This window comes from Microtus ochrogaster, chromosome 16 (assembly GCF_000317375.1).
Source record: "Microtus ochrogaster isolate Prairie Vole_2 chromosome 16, MicOch1.0, whole genome shotgun sequence".
Lineage (NCBI taxonomy): Eukaryota > Metazoa > Chordata > Mammalia > Rodentia > Cricetidae > Microtus > Microtus ochrogaster.
Window position 1 is genome coordinate 57,634,632 of NC_022018.1, and position 17,881 is coordinate 57,652,512.

A 17,881-nucleotide genomic window follows, 5' to 3' on the forward strand; every position below is an offset into this window, starting at 1 on the left:
GAGAGAGGCAGAAGTGAAGCTGCCTCTCCGAGAGGAAGATGGAAAAGAGCTCAGGCCTGAAGCTGAAGATCAGCCTGCCTCAGCAGATGGGGAGGGGAATGGGTGTGGCTTTTCTCTTAAAGGGACAGGAAAGCACAACATTCCCAGGTCTTCCTTACAATAAAAAGCACGCATGTCAAGGAAGCAGAAAAGGAAGGACCCAAGATGGCAGCGGGCAGGTCAGAGGTAATGGGAGTGGGCGTGGCTTGTCCCTTAAAGGGACAGGAAAGCACAACAGATAGTATACAAATGAGAGGGAAAACAGGGATTTTAACTGCCTACAAAAATACCTTGACTGAACTGAATTCTTTAGTTATTTTACTGTTATTCAGATTGCGGGATAGCTAAGTATAAATCCTTCCTAATTTCTGCTCTACTCTGCAGGCAGCTGTCTCACCTTTCTCTAGCGATAGCTGTTGTTACTACATAAGAGAGCAGAGCACTGGCTGCAGGATCCTTATGTGTGTCTTTACTTCTGAGAGGTGAAGGATGACCTGGTTAGCATATATATTTGATTTTGTTGCTGTTGCATAGTCCAGAGTCAAATTAAATTCTTTTTCTTCCCCCTGAAATGGAGTTAACATTGACAACTAAAAGAACATTGTGAAAGAGATAATCAGTACGTTTACTTTCCTGCAGGAGATAATCAGCTACTCGTCATTATAGTTGGGGTCTTTAGAGATGGACACTCGGATAAAGGAAACTACTCGATTACATTCTGAGAGGTTGTTACGTGTGTCCTCATGATTGTATTTAGAGGGCTGACTGTGAGCAGACTCTCACTCTGGAGGGTTGTTGGATGGATGAGGAGAGCCTTACCAGTTCGCTGAATGCTGAACGTGAGCTCTCTGACCTACTGAAAATGCTCAGGGCACCGCAGGCTGACCTCCACTTCCCTCCCTAGTCTTAACCTCTGCCTAGATCGGTGCTAGACCAACTCGCTGTTTCCTCCCTTCTCACCGCCTCTCTTCTCTCCTAGCTCTCATGGGAAATCCTCTTGTCCCGTCAGGTGTTACCCTTTCCATGTATTTGGTTTCCTGCTGGCTAGATATGCTCACTTCTTGAGTTCTTATTAATTGCATTAAATGTTGTTTCTTATTCTAACTGCTTTTGAAATGGCTTACATGGAGAATGGCATCCTTTCTGAATTTCTTCTTCCAGAGTCCCTCATACAGGCTAAATGCCAGAGGGCTTTTGGTTTGGTTCTGATGTAAACACAGATTCAGATTCTACAGAACACTGCCCCCCCATCAGTTAACTTTAATCACGGCTTGCTTCTCTTTTCTCCTCCAGCCCCTTAAGTGTTCCTGACTGACTGTTGTTTTTCTTTCAGTCTTACCTCCAGTGTTAGTGCCTCGCCACAACGAATTCAATCCGCAGCATAGCCTTCTGGTTCAGTTTAGGAACCTAAGCCACAATGAACCGCACATGCCACACAACGCCACGTTTCCGGATTCCTTCCAGCAGCCCAACAGCACCCCTTTCCCCTTGTCTCCTAACAGCCCCTACCCCCCTTCCCCCGCCAGCAGCACATACCCCAGCTCCCCAGCAAGCTCTGCACCAGGAAGCCCATTTCAGCTCCCAGGTAAGCCTGAGGGTGGGAATTGTTTGCAGTGCTGCTCTTCTGAGTGAGATTGCTGTGGGGACATTTTCTTTAGGAATTTATTTCCACAAGAAGTTGAGTTTATTTTTCAAGTTCCATTATGTTCGAAAATCTGGAAATAAGGGTATTAAGTATAAATGTTTAATTTGCTGTTAGGCGTTGTCTCAAATGAATACTTTCATCTAGATTCAGTGCTATATGTAGCTCTGTCTTAATATATCCTGTATAAACCTTGAGGCAAAAGACAACTTCTATTCAGTTTTATATTTATCAAAACAAAACGATCTAGCTGTAGCTTTCGCAAAAATTCACAACTTTGAGTGTTGGAAGGCCAAAATTTCGTTAACGTTTCCGAAGCTAATTGCTCTGTCATTTAATGGGGCGTGTTAGTTATTTGGGGACATTACAAAAGAATGAGATAACTTCAAAAAGTGCATTTTGAAGGGACACAGTTTTAGAGGACACTGCAGTATGTGATGATAATGATGGCAATTAAAAATGTGCCTGTAGTATGTGTCCAAGGTGGTCTGTGGCCGCACATTGCTGTGTTAGCTGCAGTTTCTTTGAACATAGATAGCTTTAAAAGAAAGAGAAAATTTTTGACCTTGGGTTCCACTTTAGTGTTGTTCCTGGTATCCTGGATTATCGAGGGTCCAAGTTAATGTAGGCTTGTAGTAGGTGTGCTGGAGAGGTTGTGTGTGCTCTTTTCTGCTCTTGTACAGTGTCCTACATCTGTGTGTGCATTGTTCTGTAGTGAATCCTGCTGATAACCTTGCCAATTTAAAAATGCTTTTAGAGTAATAGCTTTAAGCAGAATGAAGACTATCTTCTTTGAGGAATGGATGTGTTTCATTTTCTTGCTCTTAGCTGATACACCTCCTCCTGCCTATATGCCCCCCGAGGATCAGATGGGACAAGATAACTCCCAGCCCATGGACACAAGCAGTGCTGTCATTCCTCAGATCATGCCCAGCATATCCAGCAGAGGTGAGAAGAGCGCTTGCTGCTTCCTTTTGTTGGTGCTATTCCTGCTTCCTTTAACTGCTTGACCACTTTTCTTTACAGTGCTAAGAATCCAATCCAGGGCCTTCCTACTCTAGGTAAATAATCTCCCACTGAGTTAATTTCCCAATCTTAGTCACTTGTGCAAACAGCGTGAATGGAGTATGGCTGTAAAATCAACTGAGTGTGCAGGTCAGTGGTTTGGGCAAGTATATGAAATTTTGGTTCAAAATGTAATTTACAAACATTGTCATAACCTTTCCAAAGAGATTTCCACCTCACCCTGGGATCAACAAACCTCTGTTCTCTATATGGATATTTTTCTGAATATTTTCATAAAATAGAGTCATGGGGGAAAAAAGGCCAGGCGGTGGTATTGTACACCTTTAATTCCAACACTTGGGAGGCAGAGGCAGGTGGACCTCTGTGAGTTCGAGGCCAGCCTCGTCTACAGAGGAAGTTTCAGGACAGGCCCCAAAGCTATAGAGATCCCTGTCTCAAAAAACCAAATATATACATATATAGCGTCATGGGGACAGTGAAATGGATTAGTGGGTAAGTGCATGTACTACTAACCCTGATGATCATGCCAGGGACCTGAGTTTGTTTACCAAGAGGCACATGGTAGGAGAGGAATCCCCTCCTAGATAGTGTAATAAAAGTGCACTGGTAGATAATATATTTAAAGATTTATTTATTTTTGTTCTCTGTATATGCTTTGCCTGCATGTGTGTATGGGTGTTGTGAACTGAATCTGGGTCCTCCTCAAACATTAAGTGGTCTAAACCACTGAGCTGTCCCTACAGCTTCCAAATATAATCCTTTAGATTGTATTTCATTCACTTAGCACAGTGTGTCAAGGTCGCCTATGGTGTAGCGGTGTTCAGCAGACCTTTGAGTGGTTTGCAGTTGGATTAGTGTTCTGAGTAGCTGCACCCTTAGAGCACTGTGTACAGGGCTTTGTGTAGGTACTGATTTTTTTTTTAATCTTGGGTAGATGCCTATGAGCAGAATTTCTGATCAGAAGGTAAGCTTAACTATTTGAGAAGAATAGCCAGAGTTTTCCAGTGTGGCTGCCAATATCTGTCTACTTTCTATCTAAAGTCTAGCTTCTCCGTACCGTCCCAGTACTGTTACCGCCTAGCTTTTGAAGGGTTATTGTACCCAATGGGTGTGAAGCACTCACTGGATTTCATTTGTACGCCCTATAGTGTACTGACGTTGGACACTAAAGTGCTTTTTCTGCAGTCTTTATTGAGCTGTAGTGTTCTTTGTAGATTCTGGAAGTGGACCACCCCACTCTTTTTGGTGAGATCTAACTCAGGTCACAGTGAGTGGCAGTAGATTGTTTACATGAAGAAATATTGTTCTAGATCCGTTTTTTTCTAATTAATTAACATTAAATAAAGCCATACAATACTTGTTTATTATGACTAGCTTATTTCTCTTAGCACAACACCCTTTTGAGGCCCACATACATTGTTGTATTTGTCAGAATTTCATCCCTTAGGTGAACAGTCCTCCCTTGTGTGTGCCCTGTGTGCTCGCCTGCTCTCACAGAGGAGCTGCTGTGCTGTTCCCACTTTTGCTCTGCTCTGTCATCTGCAGAAGCACCACCTGGAGGCTGCTGCAGTGTTGCCGTGGTGTAGATGCGCTCTTGTTATGGTAGGCTGGTTGATTACAGCGCTCAAATGTTCTATTTCCTTTCTAATTGTTCTTTCTAAAATTGAGAGTGAAAGATTGAAGTCTCAAACAATTAGGATAGACTTACCTATTTCTACTTTCAATTCTTTTGATGATTACTTCATGTATTTGGAGACTCCTGTCAAAATGTACAATTCAGGAATATTAAATACATTCAGCACTGTGCAGCTGTCCTCACTGTTTCCAGAGCTTGTTTTCCTCCTAAATAAACCCTGTGCCCATTATAAATACCCCCATTTTTCTTCCTCTAACCCCTGGTCAGTAGCAGTCTACTTTCTATCTGAGTTTTCCTGTTCTGAGTGTCTGCTCTAGGTGGACTCATCTACTACTTGCATGTCCTTTTGTGTTCTGCATGGCATGTCCAAGAGTTAGCCATGTCACAGTGTATGTTTAAATCTCATTCCTTATTAGGGATGAATGACATCTGTATAGTTGTTCACCATGTATCTATTTATGAACACTTGGCTTTATTCTACTTTTGTGGCCATTGCATAGCAGGCTGTTGCTTGGGTCTGTCTGAGTATTACATACATTTTGGAGTAGAATTGCTGTGTTCTGTGCTAATGATGTTTAACCTTTAGAACCCCCAAACTGCACAGCAGCTGCATCACTGCGTTCCCAGTGGCACTGCATAAGCTTTTGAGTTTTCCACATTCTCGCCAGCTTGTTTTTCTGTTGTTTATGATATTGTCCTTGCTCTCCTCATCATTACAATGGTTGTCCTAATGTCTGTGAAGTGGTGCTATATATAGGGTGCTTTACTTGACAAGTAAGGAATAGTGTGGTTGTTGTTTGTTTTTCCCATGATGTTAGCATTGTGCTTGTGCCTTATGTTGTTACAAGTGTTTTACAGATGATTTACTGACATTTTGGGTGCTACAGAGGTATCTCTGAGTAAAGTCTTGCTGTGCAAGTATAAGGACCTGAGTTCCCATCTTTAGCATTCACATAAAATCCAGGCACACAGCACACCTTGAATCCTGGTGCTCCTACAGGGCAAGGGAAGTGGAAACAGAAGAATCCCAGTAAGTTTGAGAGCCAGGTAGTCTTCCAAACCAGGTAGCAAATAGTAAAGAACCCCTGGCCCCCAAAGAAGGTGGTGGAAGGCAAGGATTAATCCTTGAGTTGTCATTCACACTTGACTACAGCATGCAACGAGATAAAGTAAAAAGATACTATTGATACTTTTAAAAGATCAGTGTGTGTGTGTTTTATCTGTGATATTCACCCACAGCTAACTCTGTACCTAATGGTGAAAGATGGGTTTTCCACTAAACTCAGCAACGGCAGGGTAGCAGCACCTCTGCAAGTGCTCCTGGTCTGTTTAGACCTCACGTCGTCTTCAGTGCATCTCTTTGTTTAGGATAATGACACAGATACTAATGTACTTATGTATTTTCATAAAGTTGCTGGAAAAGGGTTTGACTTGACTAATTTAAACCTGTATTGGTTTACTATAGACCTGTTTCAGAGGTGCTGTTGCTGCTGCCTTTGGGATTGTGTCTTTCCCAAGTTAAGTAGAGAACTTTAAGCCCCAGTCTGGTTGTATTTGGAAATGTGGGCTTTCGGGAGGTAATTGGGTCTGAATGAGTCATAAGGATGGAGTCGTCCTAGTGAGGCTAGTGCCCCTATGAGAAGAGGAGTTCCCTTGTTCTCTCTCTGTCCTTGAGCACAAGCCAAGGAAAGGCTGTGCTAGCAAAAAGCAGGAGGGTAGTGGTCTACAAACCAGGAAGTAGCCCCTCATTAAACATGGAAGTTGCCTGGATTCCTTGCCTCCAGGACTGTGAGAAATAGAGTTCTGTTGCTCACCTCAGCCATCATGGGTTTCCTGGAGCATCTGAAGCCACTGATACAGAAGTTGATACCTAGAATGTGGTGCTGTTGTACAGATACCTAAGAATATGGCTATGGTTTTGGAACCAGTAGAGGCTGGAGAAAGGGCTTGTGAAGTGACTGATAAAAAGGAGTAAAGAATCTTTGCATTTTTTTAAGGAACATATTAATTTTGTGTTTAGAATGTGGTGGGAATATAGTGCTGAGCCTGATGCTTCTGCACTCAGGCCTAATTGAAAACACTGGAAGATGAAGAAAAGGCCTTCCTTGTAACAAATTGGCAGATTGGTTGGATAATGTTGATGTTCAAGTGTTTTGGGGAGGGAAGAACTATATAGATGCAAAATCAGTTACTTAACTGAAGATATTCTTAAACCAGTCAAAATATGACTGGTTTCTCCTGATTGCTAATAATAAAATATGAAAAGATTAAAAAGGAAACTCTTACTTAAAAAATAACTTAAGATTTAAGAGATTTTTCATGCTGTATACATTGTAAATAAGAATGTGTGTTTGGGGAAGAACTAAGGATTTTGTTTACATTTAAGAGTGGCCTGATCAGGCCCCTCTGAACCACGATTAATAAAAGCTCAATTAATAAAAACTCAAGATCAGAAGAAATTGGGTTTCAACCTGAAGATCTGAAAAGCAAAACAGCCACTCACTGATTCTTACCCCAACCTCAGTCTAAGATGGCGATCCTACCTCCTGGAATCTCAGAAGGAGACTGTGTCTCTGAGAGCTGTTTCCTCCCATTTTTAATTCTCTCTAGGACTGGGACTAAAGGTGTGTGCCATTATCTGGTCTGTAGGGCTAACCAGTGGGACTATTCTACTCTCAGATCTTCAGGCAGTCTTTGCCTTTAATCCCAGGACTCGGGAAACAGAGATAGGCAGATCTCTGTGAGTTTGAGACCAGCCTGGTCTACAAGAGCTAGTTCTAGGATAGGCTCCAAAGCTACACAAAGAAACCCTGTCTTGAAAAACCAAAAAAAAAAAAAAAAAAAAAGAGAGAGAGAGAGAGATAAAAAAAAATGCTACTATACTCCTCCTCCATCAGGAACAGAGTTAATTTGAGTTGAAGGTAGGTGGATTAGGGGTAAGGAAGACTGTTAGACTTTTACAAGGCAGGACATTTAAGCTCTTTGGTTGTAAGCTCAAAAGAGCTGGCCTGGAGGGTGATTGTTTCATTGGGTTGCATGGACCAAGGGCTGAAGATGCTTAGAGCACAGCTCTCTGCAATGCACAGTTGAGCTCTATCACAGCTGAAGAGGCTTAACTACAGACCTTACAGTTTTTACTGGTGTGAATTAAGTCTCTGGGAACTTAGGAGATAAGATTCGTATGTGTTTTGCATGTGAGACAGAGGTGAAATAGTAATGGACCTAATTTTAAGTCCTTCCAATTGTGTTGAAACCCTAACCCTCAGTAAATGCTGTTTAGAGATAGGGCCTTTTAAGAGGCAGTTAGGTTTAAATAAATTCCTGAGATTAGGGCCTTCAAAATAGTTACTTTTCCTTACATATTAGACATGGAGGCCAATGGGTAAACGTGCTTGCTTGGGCAAGCCTAGTGACTAGACTTCAGTTCCCTGAAACACTGTACAAAGAGCGATAGCTTGTCTCTGTGATCTCAGCCCTTCTGCAGTGAGATAGGAAGTGGATGCAGCCTGGAGTAGGTAAATAAAGCAGAGACAAGGAGATCCTCACACACACACACACACACACACACACACACACACTATGCTCTGAAGACCTTATAAACACACAGCAAGAGGACAGGCAGCTCTCTGTTTATGTAACAGGAAGTGAGTCTCTACTAGACAGCACATCTGTTGACACCTTGGCCCCTGGAACAAACTGTGAGAAATAATTGTGGTTTTGTTATTGTTGTTTTGCTTTGAATTTAAGCTGTTCAATCTGTGGTATTTTGTTAGAGCTGTCTGAGCAGACCAAGATAAGTTGTCTTGGACTCTAAGATAGAAATCTCAGTGAAATTTAAATGAGGTATCTATTTTCTTTGTTATATAACGCTTGGTTAGGCCTAAGGGTAAATAAATATTCACAGAACCTGGTGGTTTAGCTAATCAGTTATTAAACTTCTCTTCTGTTTTCAGATGTTCAGCCTGTTGCCTATGAAGAGCCCAAACACTGGTGTTCAATTGTCTACTATGAACTGAACAACCGTGTAGGGGAAGCTTTCCATGCATCTTCTACTAGTGTGTTAGTAGATGGATTCACAGACCCTTCGAATAACAAAAGTCGATTCTGCTTGGGATTGCTGTCAAATGTGAACCGTAATTCAACCATTGAAAACACTAGGCGGCATATTGGAAAAGGTAATCTTGAATTTCTTTCCATGCCGTTGAAGGAAGTCCTTTTTTTATATTTTTGTATTATCTGGGTACAATTCATTGCAGAAGGTACTGGAAACATCCAAAAAATCTTAAGGTAAGGCTTTTGCCTCAAGTTGCAGGTTTAAAGAATGTTATCAAATAAAATGACAGTAAGTGTGGTCCTGCTCAGTTTCTGTTTCTAGTACTAGAGACCTGAAGTCCTGTTGTCTGCTTCGTCAAGTTTCGCTAACAGTCAATTAAGTCAGGGCCTAAATGAAAAGTAAGAAACATATATATATAGAGAGAGTAACCAGAGTCAAGGAGACACCGTGTAGCTGCTGAAGAAGGAGGAGAAGGACCTATCGGAATCTTTCCGGTAAGCCACAGCGTTGTGGCGATACACAGATTAATAGAAATGAGTTAGATTAAGATGTAAGAGCTAGCTAGAAATATGCACAAACCATTAACCAAACAGTTTTGTAATTACAGTTTCTGTGTGATTATTTGGGTCCGAGTGGCTGGGAAACAAATGCGCAGCCTCCGCCTACAAGCCTCCACAGAAGCACACAGACTGCATAGGAACATATGTGTAACTTAATCTGATGCATGAGATAAGGTTTAAAAGGATATACACCAAAGTCAGAGCAGTGTCTACTTACGGCTAAGAAAAACCTGAGCTAATTCCTAGATATATTGGAGAAGTATTTGGTAAATTTTACTATTAGAACTATTAGTTAAATTTTACTATTAGAACTGCTTTCTCATAGTATTTTTAAGTATATTTGTAGAAAACTTTAATAAATTGTATTTTACTATTTTGTGTGTATGTATTTTACTATAGGTATGTCTGTGCACCATATGCATACAGTGCCCTCAGAGGCCAGAAGAAGAGGGTCTCCTGGGACTGGAATTAAAGACGGTTCTGAGACTCTTTGTAGGCGCTGGGAATCCAGCGTGGGTTCTCTGCAAGAGCAGCCAGTACTCTGAACTGCTGAGTCATTGCTCCAGTTTCATGAAGGGTGAGGGGGGAGAGACGGCTTTTTAAAAGAAAGGAAAATGAGTCTGCCATTTCAAAGCTCTTTCTTATAATCCGAAGTCACATCGTATGTTTGGATTTCTGTGGATGATGGTTGAAATGCTGTGGTCCTGTTTGTCAGCAAATGGTGGAAAACTTCACTAACTTTTATGATGATTGACGTACCAGGCGTTTCTTTCAAAGTACTCATAGAATGAAGTTTTAAAGAGCATCTTTTCTTTGGTAGAGAAACAAATGGTGGTTGGAAGAGCAAACGTGGCTCAGTCCCAGGATCTTTTAGTTAGGCTGGTTATTTTTGGCTACTGAAGGCCATCTAGTGGTGGTTGTTGGCATTTGTTGTGTCTTTCAGATGCTGTGGTTCCTCCACACTTGTCTGGCTCTCTGCGGTGCTTTGCTCAGCCTCTTTCCGGTCATTTCTCTTTCAGGTGTTCATCTGTACTATGTTGGTGGGGAGGTGTATGCCGAGTGTCTTAGTGACAGCAGCATCTTTGTTCAGAGTAGAAATTGCAACTTCCACCATGGCTTCCACCCCACCACTGTCTGTAAGATTCCCAGCAGCTGCAGCCTCAAGATTTTTAACAATCAGGAATTTGCCCAGCTTCTGGCTCAGTCTGTCAACCATGGGTTTGAGGCTGTGTATGAGCTCACCAAGATGTGCACCATTCGAATGAGTTTTGTCAAGGTGAGTGGTTTGATCTCTACTATGACTTTAGTCATTGTAAATATGTACACGTTATTAAAAATTACTAGATGAAGCTATCACTGCTTTTGACTTAGTTTGATACATTGCAAGTGAAGTCTCAAATTTAACATTTTAACCATCTGACAGGTTATTTCATTTTATAATATACATAAAATCCTTGATAATTTTGATATTGGGTAAGGATTAAGTTTATAAGATATTTCAGTTAGCAGACTAAATTTTCGGAAAGCATTTAATATTATAATTGCATTTTGAGTGCCTCAGATTCCATGGCAGTGACCGTGGGACTGAATTCTAGTGCTAACTTTCTTTACTGTGGCTCAGTCCTCTTACAGAGGATTTCTAAAACCTATCATTTACTTTTTTGTTGTTGTTTGTTTTGTTTTTAGTCATTTTCAAGATAGGGTTTTTCTGTGTAGCTGTTATGGAACTCACTCTTAGACCAGACTGGCCTTGAACTCAGAGATCCCCCTGTCTGTGCCTCCCAAGTGCTGAGATTAAAGGTGTGTGCCTCGCTCACTTGGCCAGAATGACACTGTCATTTACTCTTGTGGCCTGCTGTTACTGAACATTCCAAAGATTGTGTCTCATTAGCAAAATGTTGAGGAAGTTCCGCAGTTGGCTCTGCTCCATCCTGGTGCTGGAGGGTTAGCACAGGAGAGCAGCAGCACTGTTGCAGTCTGTGTGCTTGCTTGTGTGTTGTTGTTGTGTTGTTGTTGTTGTGTTGTTGTTGTTGTTGTTGTTGTTGTTGTTGTGTTGTTGTGTGTTTCAGTTCCCGGTCTACTGTTTCCTTGCTGCTTGTCAGTCATATGAATTTACTTTCTCTTCCCTTTTTGAAATACAGCTTTGTCTTTTATTCTCCTGTCTCTCTTCATTTCCACTACTTCCCTGGGGCAAGGAGCACTATAAACAGAAAGACAGAATTTGATAAATTAAGAAAATAAAAAGTAAAAATTATATATAAGTATTTCTGTTTTTATCTGAAAGTTACTTTATCTTATTAATTCCTCACCTTTAAGAATAATGGCTTAATGTAATTACTAGAGGAAATAAAAAAACAGACAACAGAAAAAGCCCCAAACCTTGAAGACCTTTTTCTGTGAGAGAACATAGTCTATGGCCTTTGTAAAATTAAAAACATTCCAAAATATATTTGTCCCCATGGGTCTATATCAGAAATTCTGTTATTTATTAAAAGTTTTTAGCTTTGAATAATGCATGTCACATGAATGCTGATTGGTTTTCTGTAGGTGTTCAGTTTAAGTATACTTTTTGTGTTTTTACAGCTAAACTTTTATTGTTAAAGTTAGTATAGACTGTTGACTGTTCAAGAGGGATTTGCTTTGCTGTCTGTTCCTTTTCAGGGCTGGGGAGCAGAGTACCATCGACAGGATGTTACTAGCACTCCATGCTGGATTGAGATTCACCTCCATGGGCCTCTTCAGTGGCTGGATAAAGTCCTTACTCAGATGGGCTCTCCTCTGAACCCCATTTCTTCTGTTTCATAGTGCAGAAATATTCTTTTCAACTATATTTTTACTGGACTTGTTTTGATTTTAATAGAATTTCCAGTACAGATGCTGTGAGCTGACATGGAAAAACAGATATTATTGCTTATTTTTTCTACATAATTGTGACCAACACATTTGTATTTTGTGATGAATTTACATTTGTTTGTATTCATGTTCATTGTAACTTTCAAAAGTATTGTAAACAATGTAGAGCATTTTGCCCCCATTGAGAAGTTTGGCATTGATGTTAAACTGGAACATACTTTTGTTTATTGTCCCAACTGTTTTTTACAAGGCAGTGCACCACATAATGAAGATTTTCCTGGAAGAGGGCATGGAATATGGAAAGTCCTAGGCGATGAGTTTCTAGTCAGGTCTTTGTCCTGCCACTTTTGAAAAAGCATAGTACATTGTTTTGCAAAGACATGGTAGGAGCTTAAAGGAAACTATTGAATCTCTATTTGAAGGATACTGTGCACTCCTGATGTGCTTGGTGAAAGCAAGGTGGTGGATCTCTAGATGTCATAATTGACATTTAGTGGAGCTGGTGTTTGTCAGTGTAATGTAACTCTGTGCTATATATCGTTTGTAAAACATTTCCTTTAAAATGCCTAGTATCTGTCATTTACTCAAGTTTGTCATAAGTTTTATTGAACAGTTGAGTGTGTACATGGCCTTGTTCAGCTGTGTTTGCTGCTTTGGGCCAGTGTTTCAAGAACTCTAATTTTAATGTGCATTAACCTTTTCATTTTGCACTTTTATGGGTGACAGTTTTAGTGTGACCTGCGCTAGAACAGTCAGGTGACCTGATCTTAGCTCTTCCCTTTACTTCCTTGGCACTCCTTTGTATCAGCACTGTCATTTAGAGATTCCAGTTGTGCGACATGATGCTTCCCCTAGCTTTTATCTTTTAATCTAATGTATGAAGTTGTTATTCTATAGCTCCAACTAAGGTGCCTATTAATTCCCTACAATTTTATGGGTGTTATTAATGTTGAAAGATCATATACTTAATACTATTGCTCTTACACCAGACTTTCCATACAAGGACCTATGCAGTGTGGCCATCAGGCTCTTTGGGTGGGTCCTGAAGATGAGACTCCTGGTGTGCTGGTGACTGAGTTATCAGTGGGGGTTGGGATAGCGCATTTGTAATGTCATGTAACAAAGCATGTAGACTTGTCTCTCTCAGCATCAATGCTTTGCCTTTTTCTTTTATTCTTTTAGAGCCTACCTTGATGCTAGTCTCCAGAACACCATCTTGGATGTCAATACTCTAAGACACCCATTTAGTTCACTGTGCCTTTGGCCTTAGGGAACAGTCAGACGGACAGTTTTGGCCTGAGAATGAAGACACTACTTTGATAAAGAAAAAAAAAATGACCTAATTTCCCTATCAGAACGAGAAGCTTGATTTCCTGGTGCCACTTTATTCTGCTGCTGAAAATGTTATTTTGGTTTGACTTTTTATAATGCCCTTCCTGCCGTTATGGGGAAAACAGCTTTTTGGGGGGTGGGGGTGGGGGAGGCATGAGTCCCCTTGTTTTCTGTGTCATTATTTATTGCCTTTCAGAGTGTAGCCATTGAGTGGCTTCATTCCTTCCAAGAAGTGCTTTGCTGGGCCTTCAGTAGCTTGAGCCTTCATGGCGCAGTCTTTAGAGCATTGCAGGTCTCAAGTTGAATGACAGGTACCCGTCAGTGAGCTCTGCTGAAGTCTGGAAACAAGTGCCTTGCTAGTTCCTTTGTTCGACAGTGAGTTGGTTATGTTGTTTGTCCACAGTCATGTCACGGCCCTCCGGGTGGCAGGGTTCTGTGTGAATGCAGGACTGAAACTCTTAGCTGTCCAGAGTTTCATGGAGAAGTCCAAACCCATTTCCTAAAAGTTATCAACATCACATCTGTGTCTGTAAATGAGAAGTGCAGTCTGTCTGCCTGCTCCTGTAATGTCTAAGGACATACTTAACGTCTGTGGGTAGGAAAAAAAGTGCGCAAAGCAAATGCAGAACTCTGGCCTGCAAGAAGCAGTTCTTGTAAAGAAGCCGTTCAGAAGGGTGTGGCTGCTTGGCATTTGTGAGGAATGCTTGTCCTCAGACCCAGAGCAGCAGCCGTACGTCTCTCTGTGATGAGTCTCCTGCAGCCCCGGACTGGCATTGACCCTGCTAACTTGCTGAGGGTGGCCTTGAGCTTCTGATCCTTCTGTGTCTACCTCCCAAATGCTGGGGTGACAGATGGCCACTTTTGTACCCGTCTCTGTGGTGTTGAGGATCAGACTCAGGACTTTATGCATGCTAGGCGAGTGCTCTACCAACTGAGTGACATCTCAAGTTCAGTGACCACATTTTAGTGTGCAAAATATATTAATATATGCCAGATAAAATGACAGATTTGCAAATAATGAAAATTGCCATCAGTTTGGTGAATTCTACAAATGGTAGAATCAAATCTCAGTCATGGAATACAACAACAAGATGCATGTAGGAAAAATCATGGCCTGAGGAGGCCGTTTGACTGGTCCGTCTGCAGGGTAGCATGACGGCCTGGTTGTTGTTACCAGACTAAACTGAGGAGGCCATTTGAGTGGTCCGTCTGCAGGGTAGCATCTGGATTGCCAGCGTGAGACCAGTATTAAGATTGCTAGATACACACTTCAGCCAGCTACACTAATAATGCAGGTAGGGAATGTGCCGGTGTTAACGTGTGGACACCCTTGGGGGTGTAAGTGGCAGTGACATTGCCATACGAGATGTACTGTCGAAGTGAACACTGGACTGCCTGCAAGGACCTGCGGAATATTTCCGTCCCTGGCCAGTAGTGCCCTTGTGAGGAGAGACACCTCATGAAACCGAGTCGGGGGTGTGGTGTGCCCGTGTTGCTGAGAGCACCGTGGTGGCACAGGCCCTGTCCTCATGCCTTTTCTAGCCATTTCCCTGGAGCACTTGGATCGTCTTCCTCTTCTCACTTCAAGTTTTGTCTCCTTTTGATTCCTGAAGATGAAATATTCTTAAAAATTACTGGTTTTTAAAAATTTATTTTCTTGGGTTTTTGTTGTTTTGAGACATAGTTTCTCTATATAGCCCTGGCTAACATGGAAATTACTGTGTAGGCTAACCTTAAACTTGAAGTAATTCTCTTGCCTCTGCAGTTCTGGGGTTACAGGCACATGGCTCGGTACAGAGACCTCTGATGGTTTTTAGAGTTCAGCCTCAGGTGATGGTGCGCATTTAGACCTATTATCTTTAAAGTGCTCTGAACCCCTTCTTTGTCTACCAGGTAAATCCTCTGCTGTCTGGGGTCTCGGTAAAAATGTATGTTCTCAGTATACACACAGCTAAATAACCAGGCAGCTTTTAATGTAGGTGACTTGTGGTTTTAGAAGCGTTTCTTGATCTTAGGGGAGGGGATTTTCCAATGCTGTGGTTTGTAGGGACCCTGATACTAAGGAGAATAACCTCTTGAAGGTAATCTCCGGTGCGTGGCTGTTTCCTCACAGTGGTAGGGGTTTCTCCTTTGGAATGTGCCAGTTCTTAGAAGTTTTGTTTAATAAGATGCATGTATAGGAAGTGAGCATTGAAGGCATTTGTTCTACACTAACAGTTTTCTGTCTGCTGGACGGACACTTAAACAGTTCTGTAGACTGTTGGGCTGCAGTGGAGTGTGTGCTGATAATGGCCAGCAGTGGTTAGCAGTGGCCTCAGTGGTGGAGCACTTCCCTGGCAGGCTAAAGCCCTGTGTTTAGTCCCCAGCACTGCATAAACCAAACCAAACAGCTCTCAGATGCACCAGTACTGTAACTGAAGCGACCACCCACAACTGGATGGTGTCAAAACCAAGGACAACAGAGTCTTAGCGACATCCTAAAAAGTGAGAATCCATGTTAGAATACTTAGCCGGTGACTGTTGCTGCTCAGTGATGACCTCGTCCCCTGCCAGGATCCAGTGCTGGAGCATTGGACCTCAGAAGAGGAGTTTGTGTCCTTGTCCAAGTGAAAATCAGCGTAAACAGTTACCATTTAAGGATTTGTTTGAAGTGCTCTTCTTAAAAATCCCCGAATTTTGTGTGCAGATGGGACACCTGCTGGCTCCTGCCCCGCTGTGGGTCCTGTTTGTTACTGTGAACTGGTGTTAGCCATAACTGTGCTCCAGTTAGGCCAAAGAGTCAGTCCTAAGTTCTTTTGAAAGAAGGTATTTTAGAGTCGGCTGTCCTCTTCTGATGCCATTGGCGATGCTGCTGCTTTGGCATTCTGTGGAGCTAAAGTATGGGGATCGTAAGTAATGATTGTTGGGCTGTGGCACTTTAGCATGCCTGGTTAAAGTTGCAATCTGAGTTTACTTACTTAAATTTGGGTAGGAATAAAGTCATGGAGAACGAATAGCTGGTGTGTCCCTGCCTTTTCCAAGGAAGACCTCTCCCGTGTGGATGGTGGAGAGCAAGAGCCGACGGCTGCACTGTGGTCTGCTTGCCTGCATTGGGCCTGCTTCCCTTTATGTCGTAGGAGACGAAACTAGCAGCATGCTTCAATTCCGCTCCTTTTTGATACTTACAAAAATGTATTAGGTTTTACTATATTGTGCTTCTCAAAGCCATAACTATTAAGCAATTTGTTTTGCATATTGTTTGCTAATACTTTATTTTAATAAACCTCAAAATGTGCTTGTGGTGTCTGTTTTTGTTTATTTTCTGGTTCTCTACCCTAATTCATGATTCACATAGTAGTGATCTAAAGAGGGCGAGGTTTTCGTTGATGCAGAATTCTCAGTGCTATGGACAGGAGGTGCATAGACCACACACAGCCTCTAACCACACACGTGAACTTGACTTGGAAAGTTTTGTCCATTTTGTTTGAATGGGAGTTGCTGTCTTGTTCCTTTTTGTGCCTTGTTTTGAAGAACAATTGAGGCCTATTCTGGGGTATTTTAGTTTAGTCAGTGTGTTCTGGATGTCCTTTAAGTGATGGGCTTGCCCAGCAGAGTTGGCTATGTAGTGTGTGCCTGGCTGTGTTTTAGTCCTGGGCCTACGGCTCTGCACTCCTCAGCAGGATGCTTAGTTACTCTGTGCCTCAGGTTCTGCAGCTATAGAGTTCTACTTCATAGAAAAATTAAGTGAAGCAATACAAATCAAAGTATTTAGGCTACTGCTTGGGATAAAATAATTCATTAAAATTACCTGTTAAGTCTTGTTACTTTGACTTCAAGCAACTATTTCTAATACTATTGAACCTTGACCCTGGTTGATAAACTTGGTCAGTGGTCTTCATAATGAGCTAGCTAAGCTTAAAAAAAAAAACCTTTTAAAAGTTTATTGTGTGCATATACATGTATGAGCACTCATGTCATAGTGTACTAATCGAAGTCAGAGAAGAACCAGGATTCTCTCCCACCATGTAGATCCTAGGGGTCACACTTAAGTCCTCAGGCTTGGCAGCCTGTGCCTTAGCCCTTTGGCCCAGCAATTTTTCTCCTTTTCTTTTCTTTGGTAACTGAAGGCATACTAGCTTCTATGATCCTCCCTCTGGTGTGTGCTTCCCGTGACATGAAAACCATGGCCAGAAGGAGAAAACAATAGATTCTTTACCCCAATAGAATAAACTTAAAAGGACACAGCATTCTTCCAGCCTAGGTCTTCCCTTTTCCATTGTGCTGCCTTAAAGATTACGGGAGTGGGGTAGTAGGGAACTTTGAAGGAAACTGTAGGCGTCTTGATCTCCCCTGGACTTAAAGGCATTTAGATGGGAAAGGGTGAGAGGATTGTGCCCGGTGTTTAGGGTTCTCCATGTCGTGTTGAGAGGGACGTGATGTGTGGCTCCTGGGGAGAGGACTGTCCAGGAGCAGTTAGTGGGTTCTTGTGTAGAGATGGGTTTTGTTTGTTTGTTTTTGTTTGAACCAAAGTCTCATATAGTCATGTAGCCAAGGGTGACCCTGAGTCCTGTATCTCTTGCCTCTAGTTCGTGAGTGCTGGGCATACAGGCTTGGCCCACCAGGCAATGTCCGTCAAACCCAGGACATTGTGCGTGTTAGGCAGATGCTGCCTCGTCTGGGCTATGACTCCCCCAGATTGATTTTACAGAGTTCCTTTTACTTTGCCTTTATCTCTCACCCCTTCTTCATTCCATAAACTT

The 17,881-nt window shown here is 42.1% G+C and overlaps 1 protein-coding gene across 2 annotated transcripts in view; it reads left to right on the top strand.

The window, feature by feature from the left end:
- The window catches only part of Smad5 (SMAD family member 5), a 44,753-nt gene extending 28,337 nt beyond the window's left edge, over positions 1–16,416 (top strand). For both annotated transcript variants that reach the window (XM_005355273.3, XM_026782986.1), the window contains exons 3-7: positions 1,373–1,624; positions 2,510–2,629; positions 8,297–8,518; positions 9,977–10,233; positions 11,619–16,416. In XM_005355273.3, coding sequence (XP_005355330.1) covers positions 1,373–1,624; positions 2,510–2,629; positions 8,297–8,518; positions 9,977–10,233; positions 11,619–11,762 — 995 coding nt within the window. In that variant the 3' untranslated portion in view covers positions 11,763–16,416. The remainder of the gene's footprint in view (positions 1–1,372; positions 1,625–2,509; positions 2,630–8,296; positions 8,519–9,976; positions 10,234–11,618) is intronic.
- Positions 16,417–17,881: the final 1,465 nt, after the last annotated feature.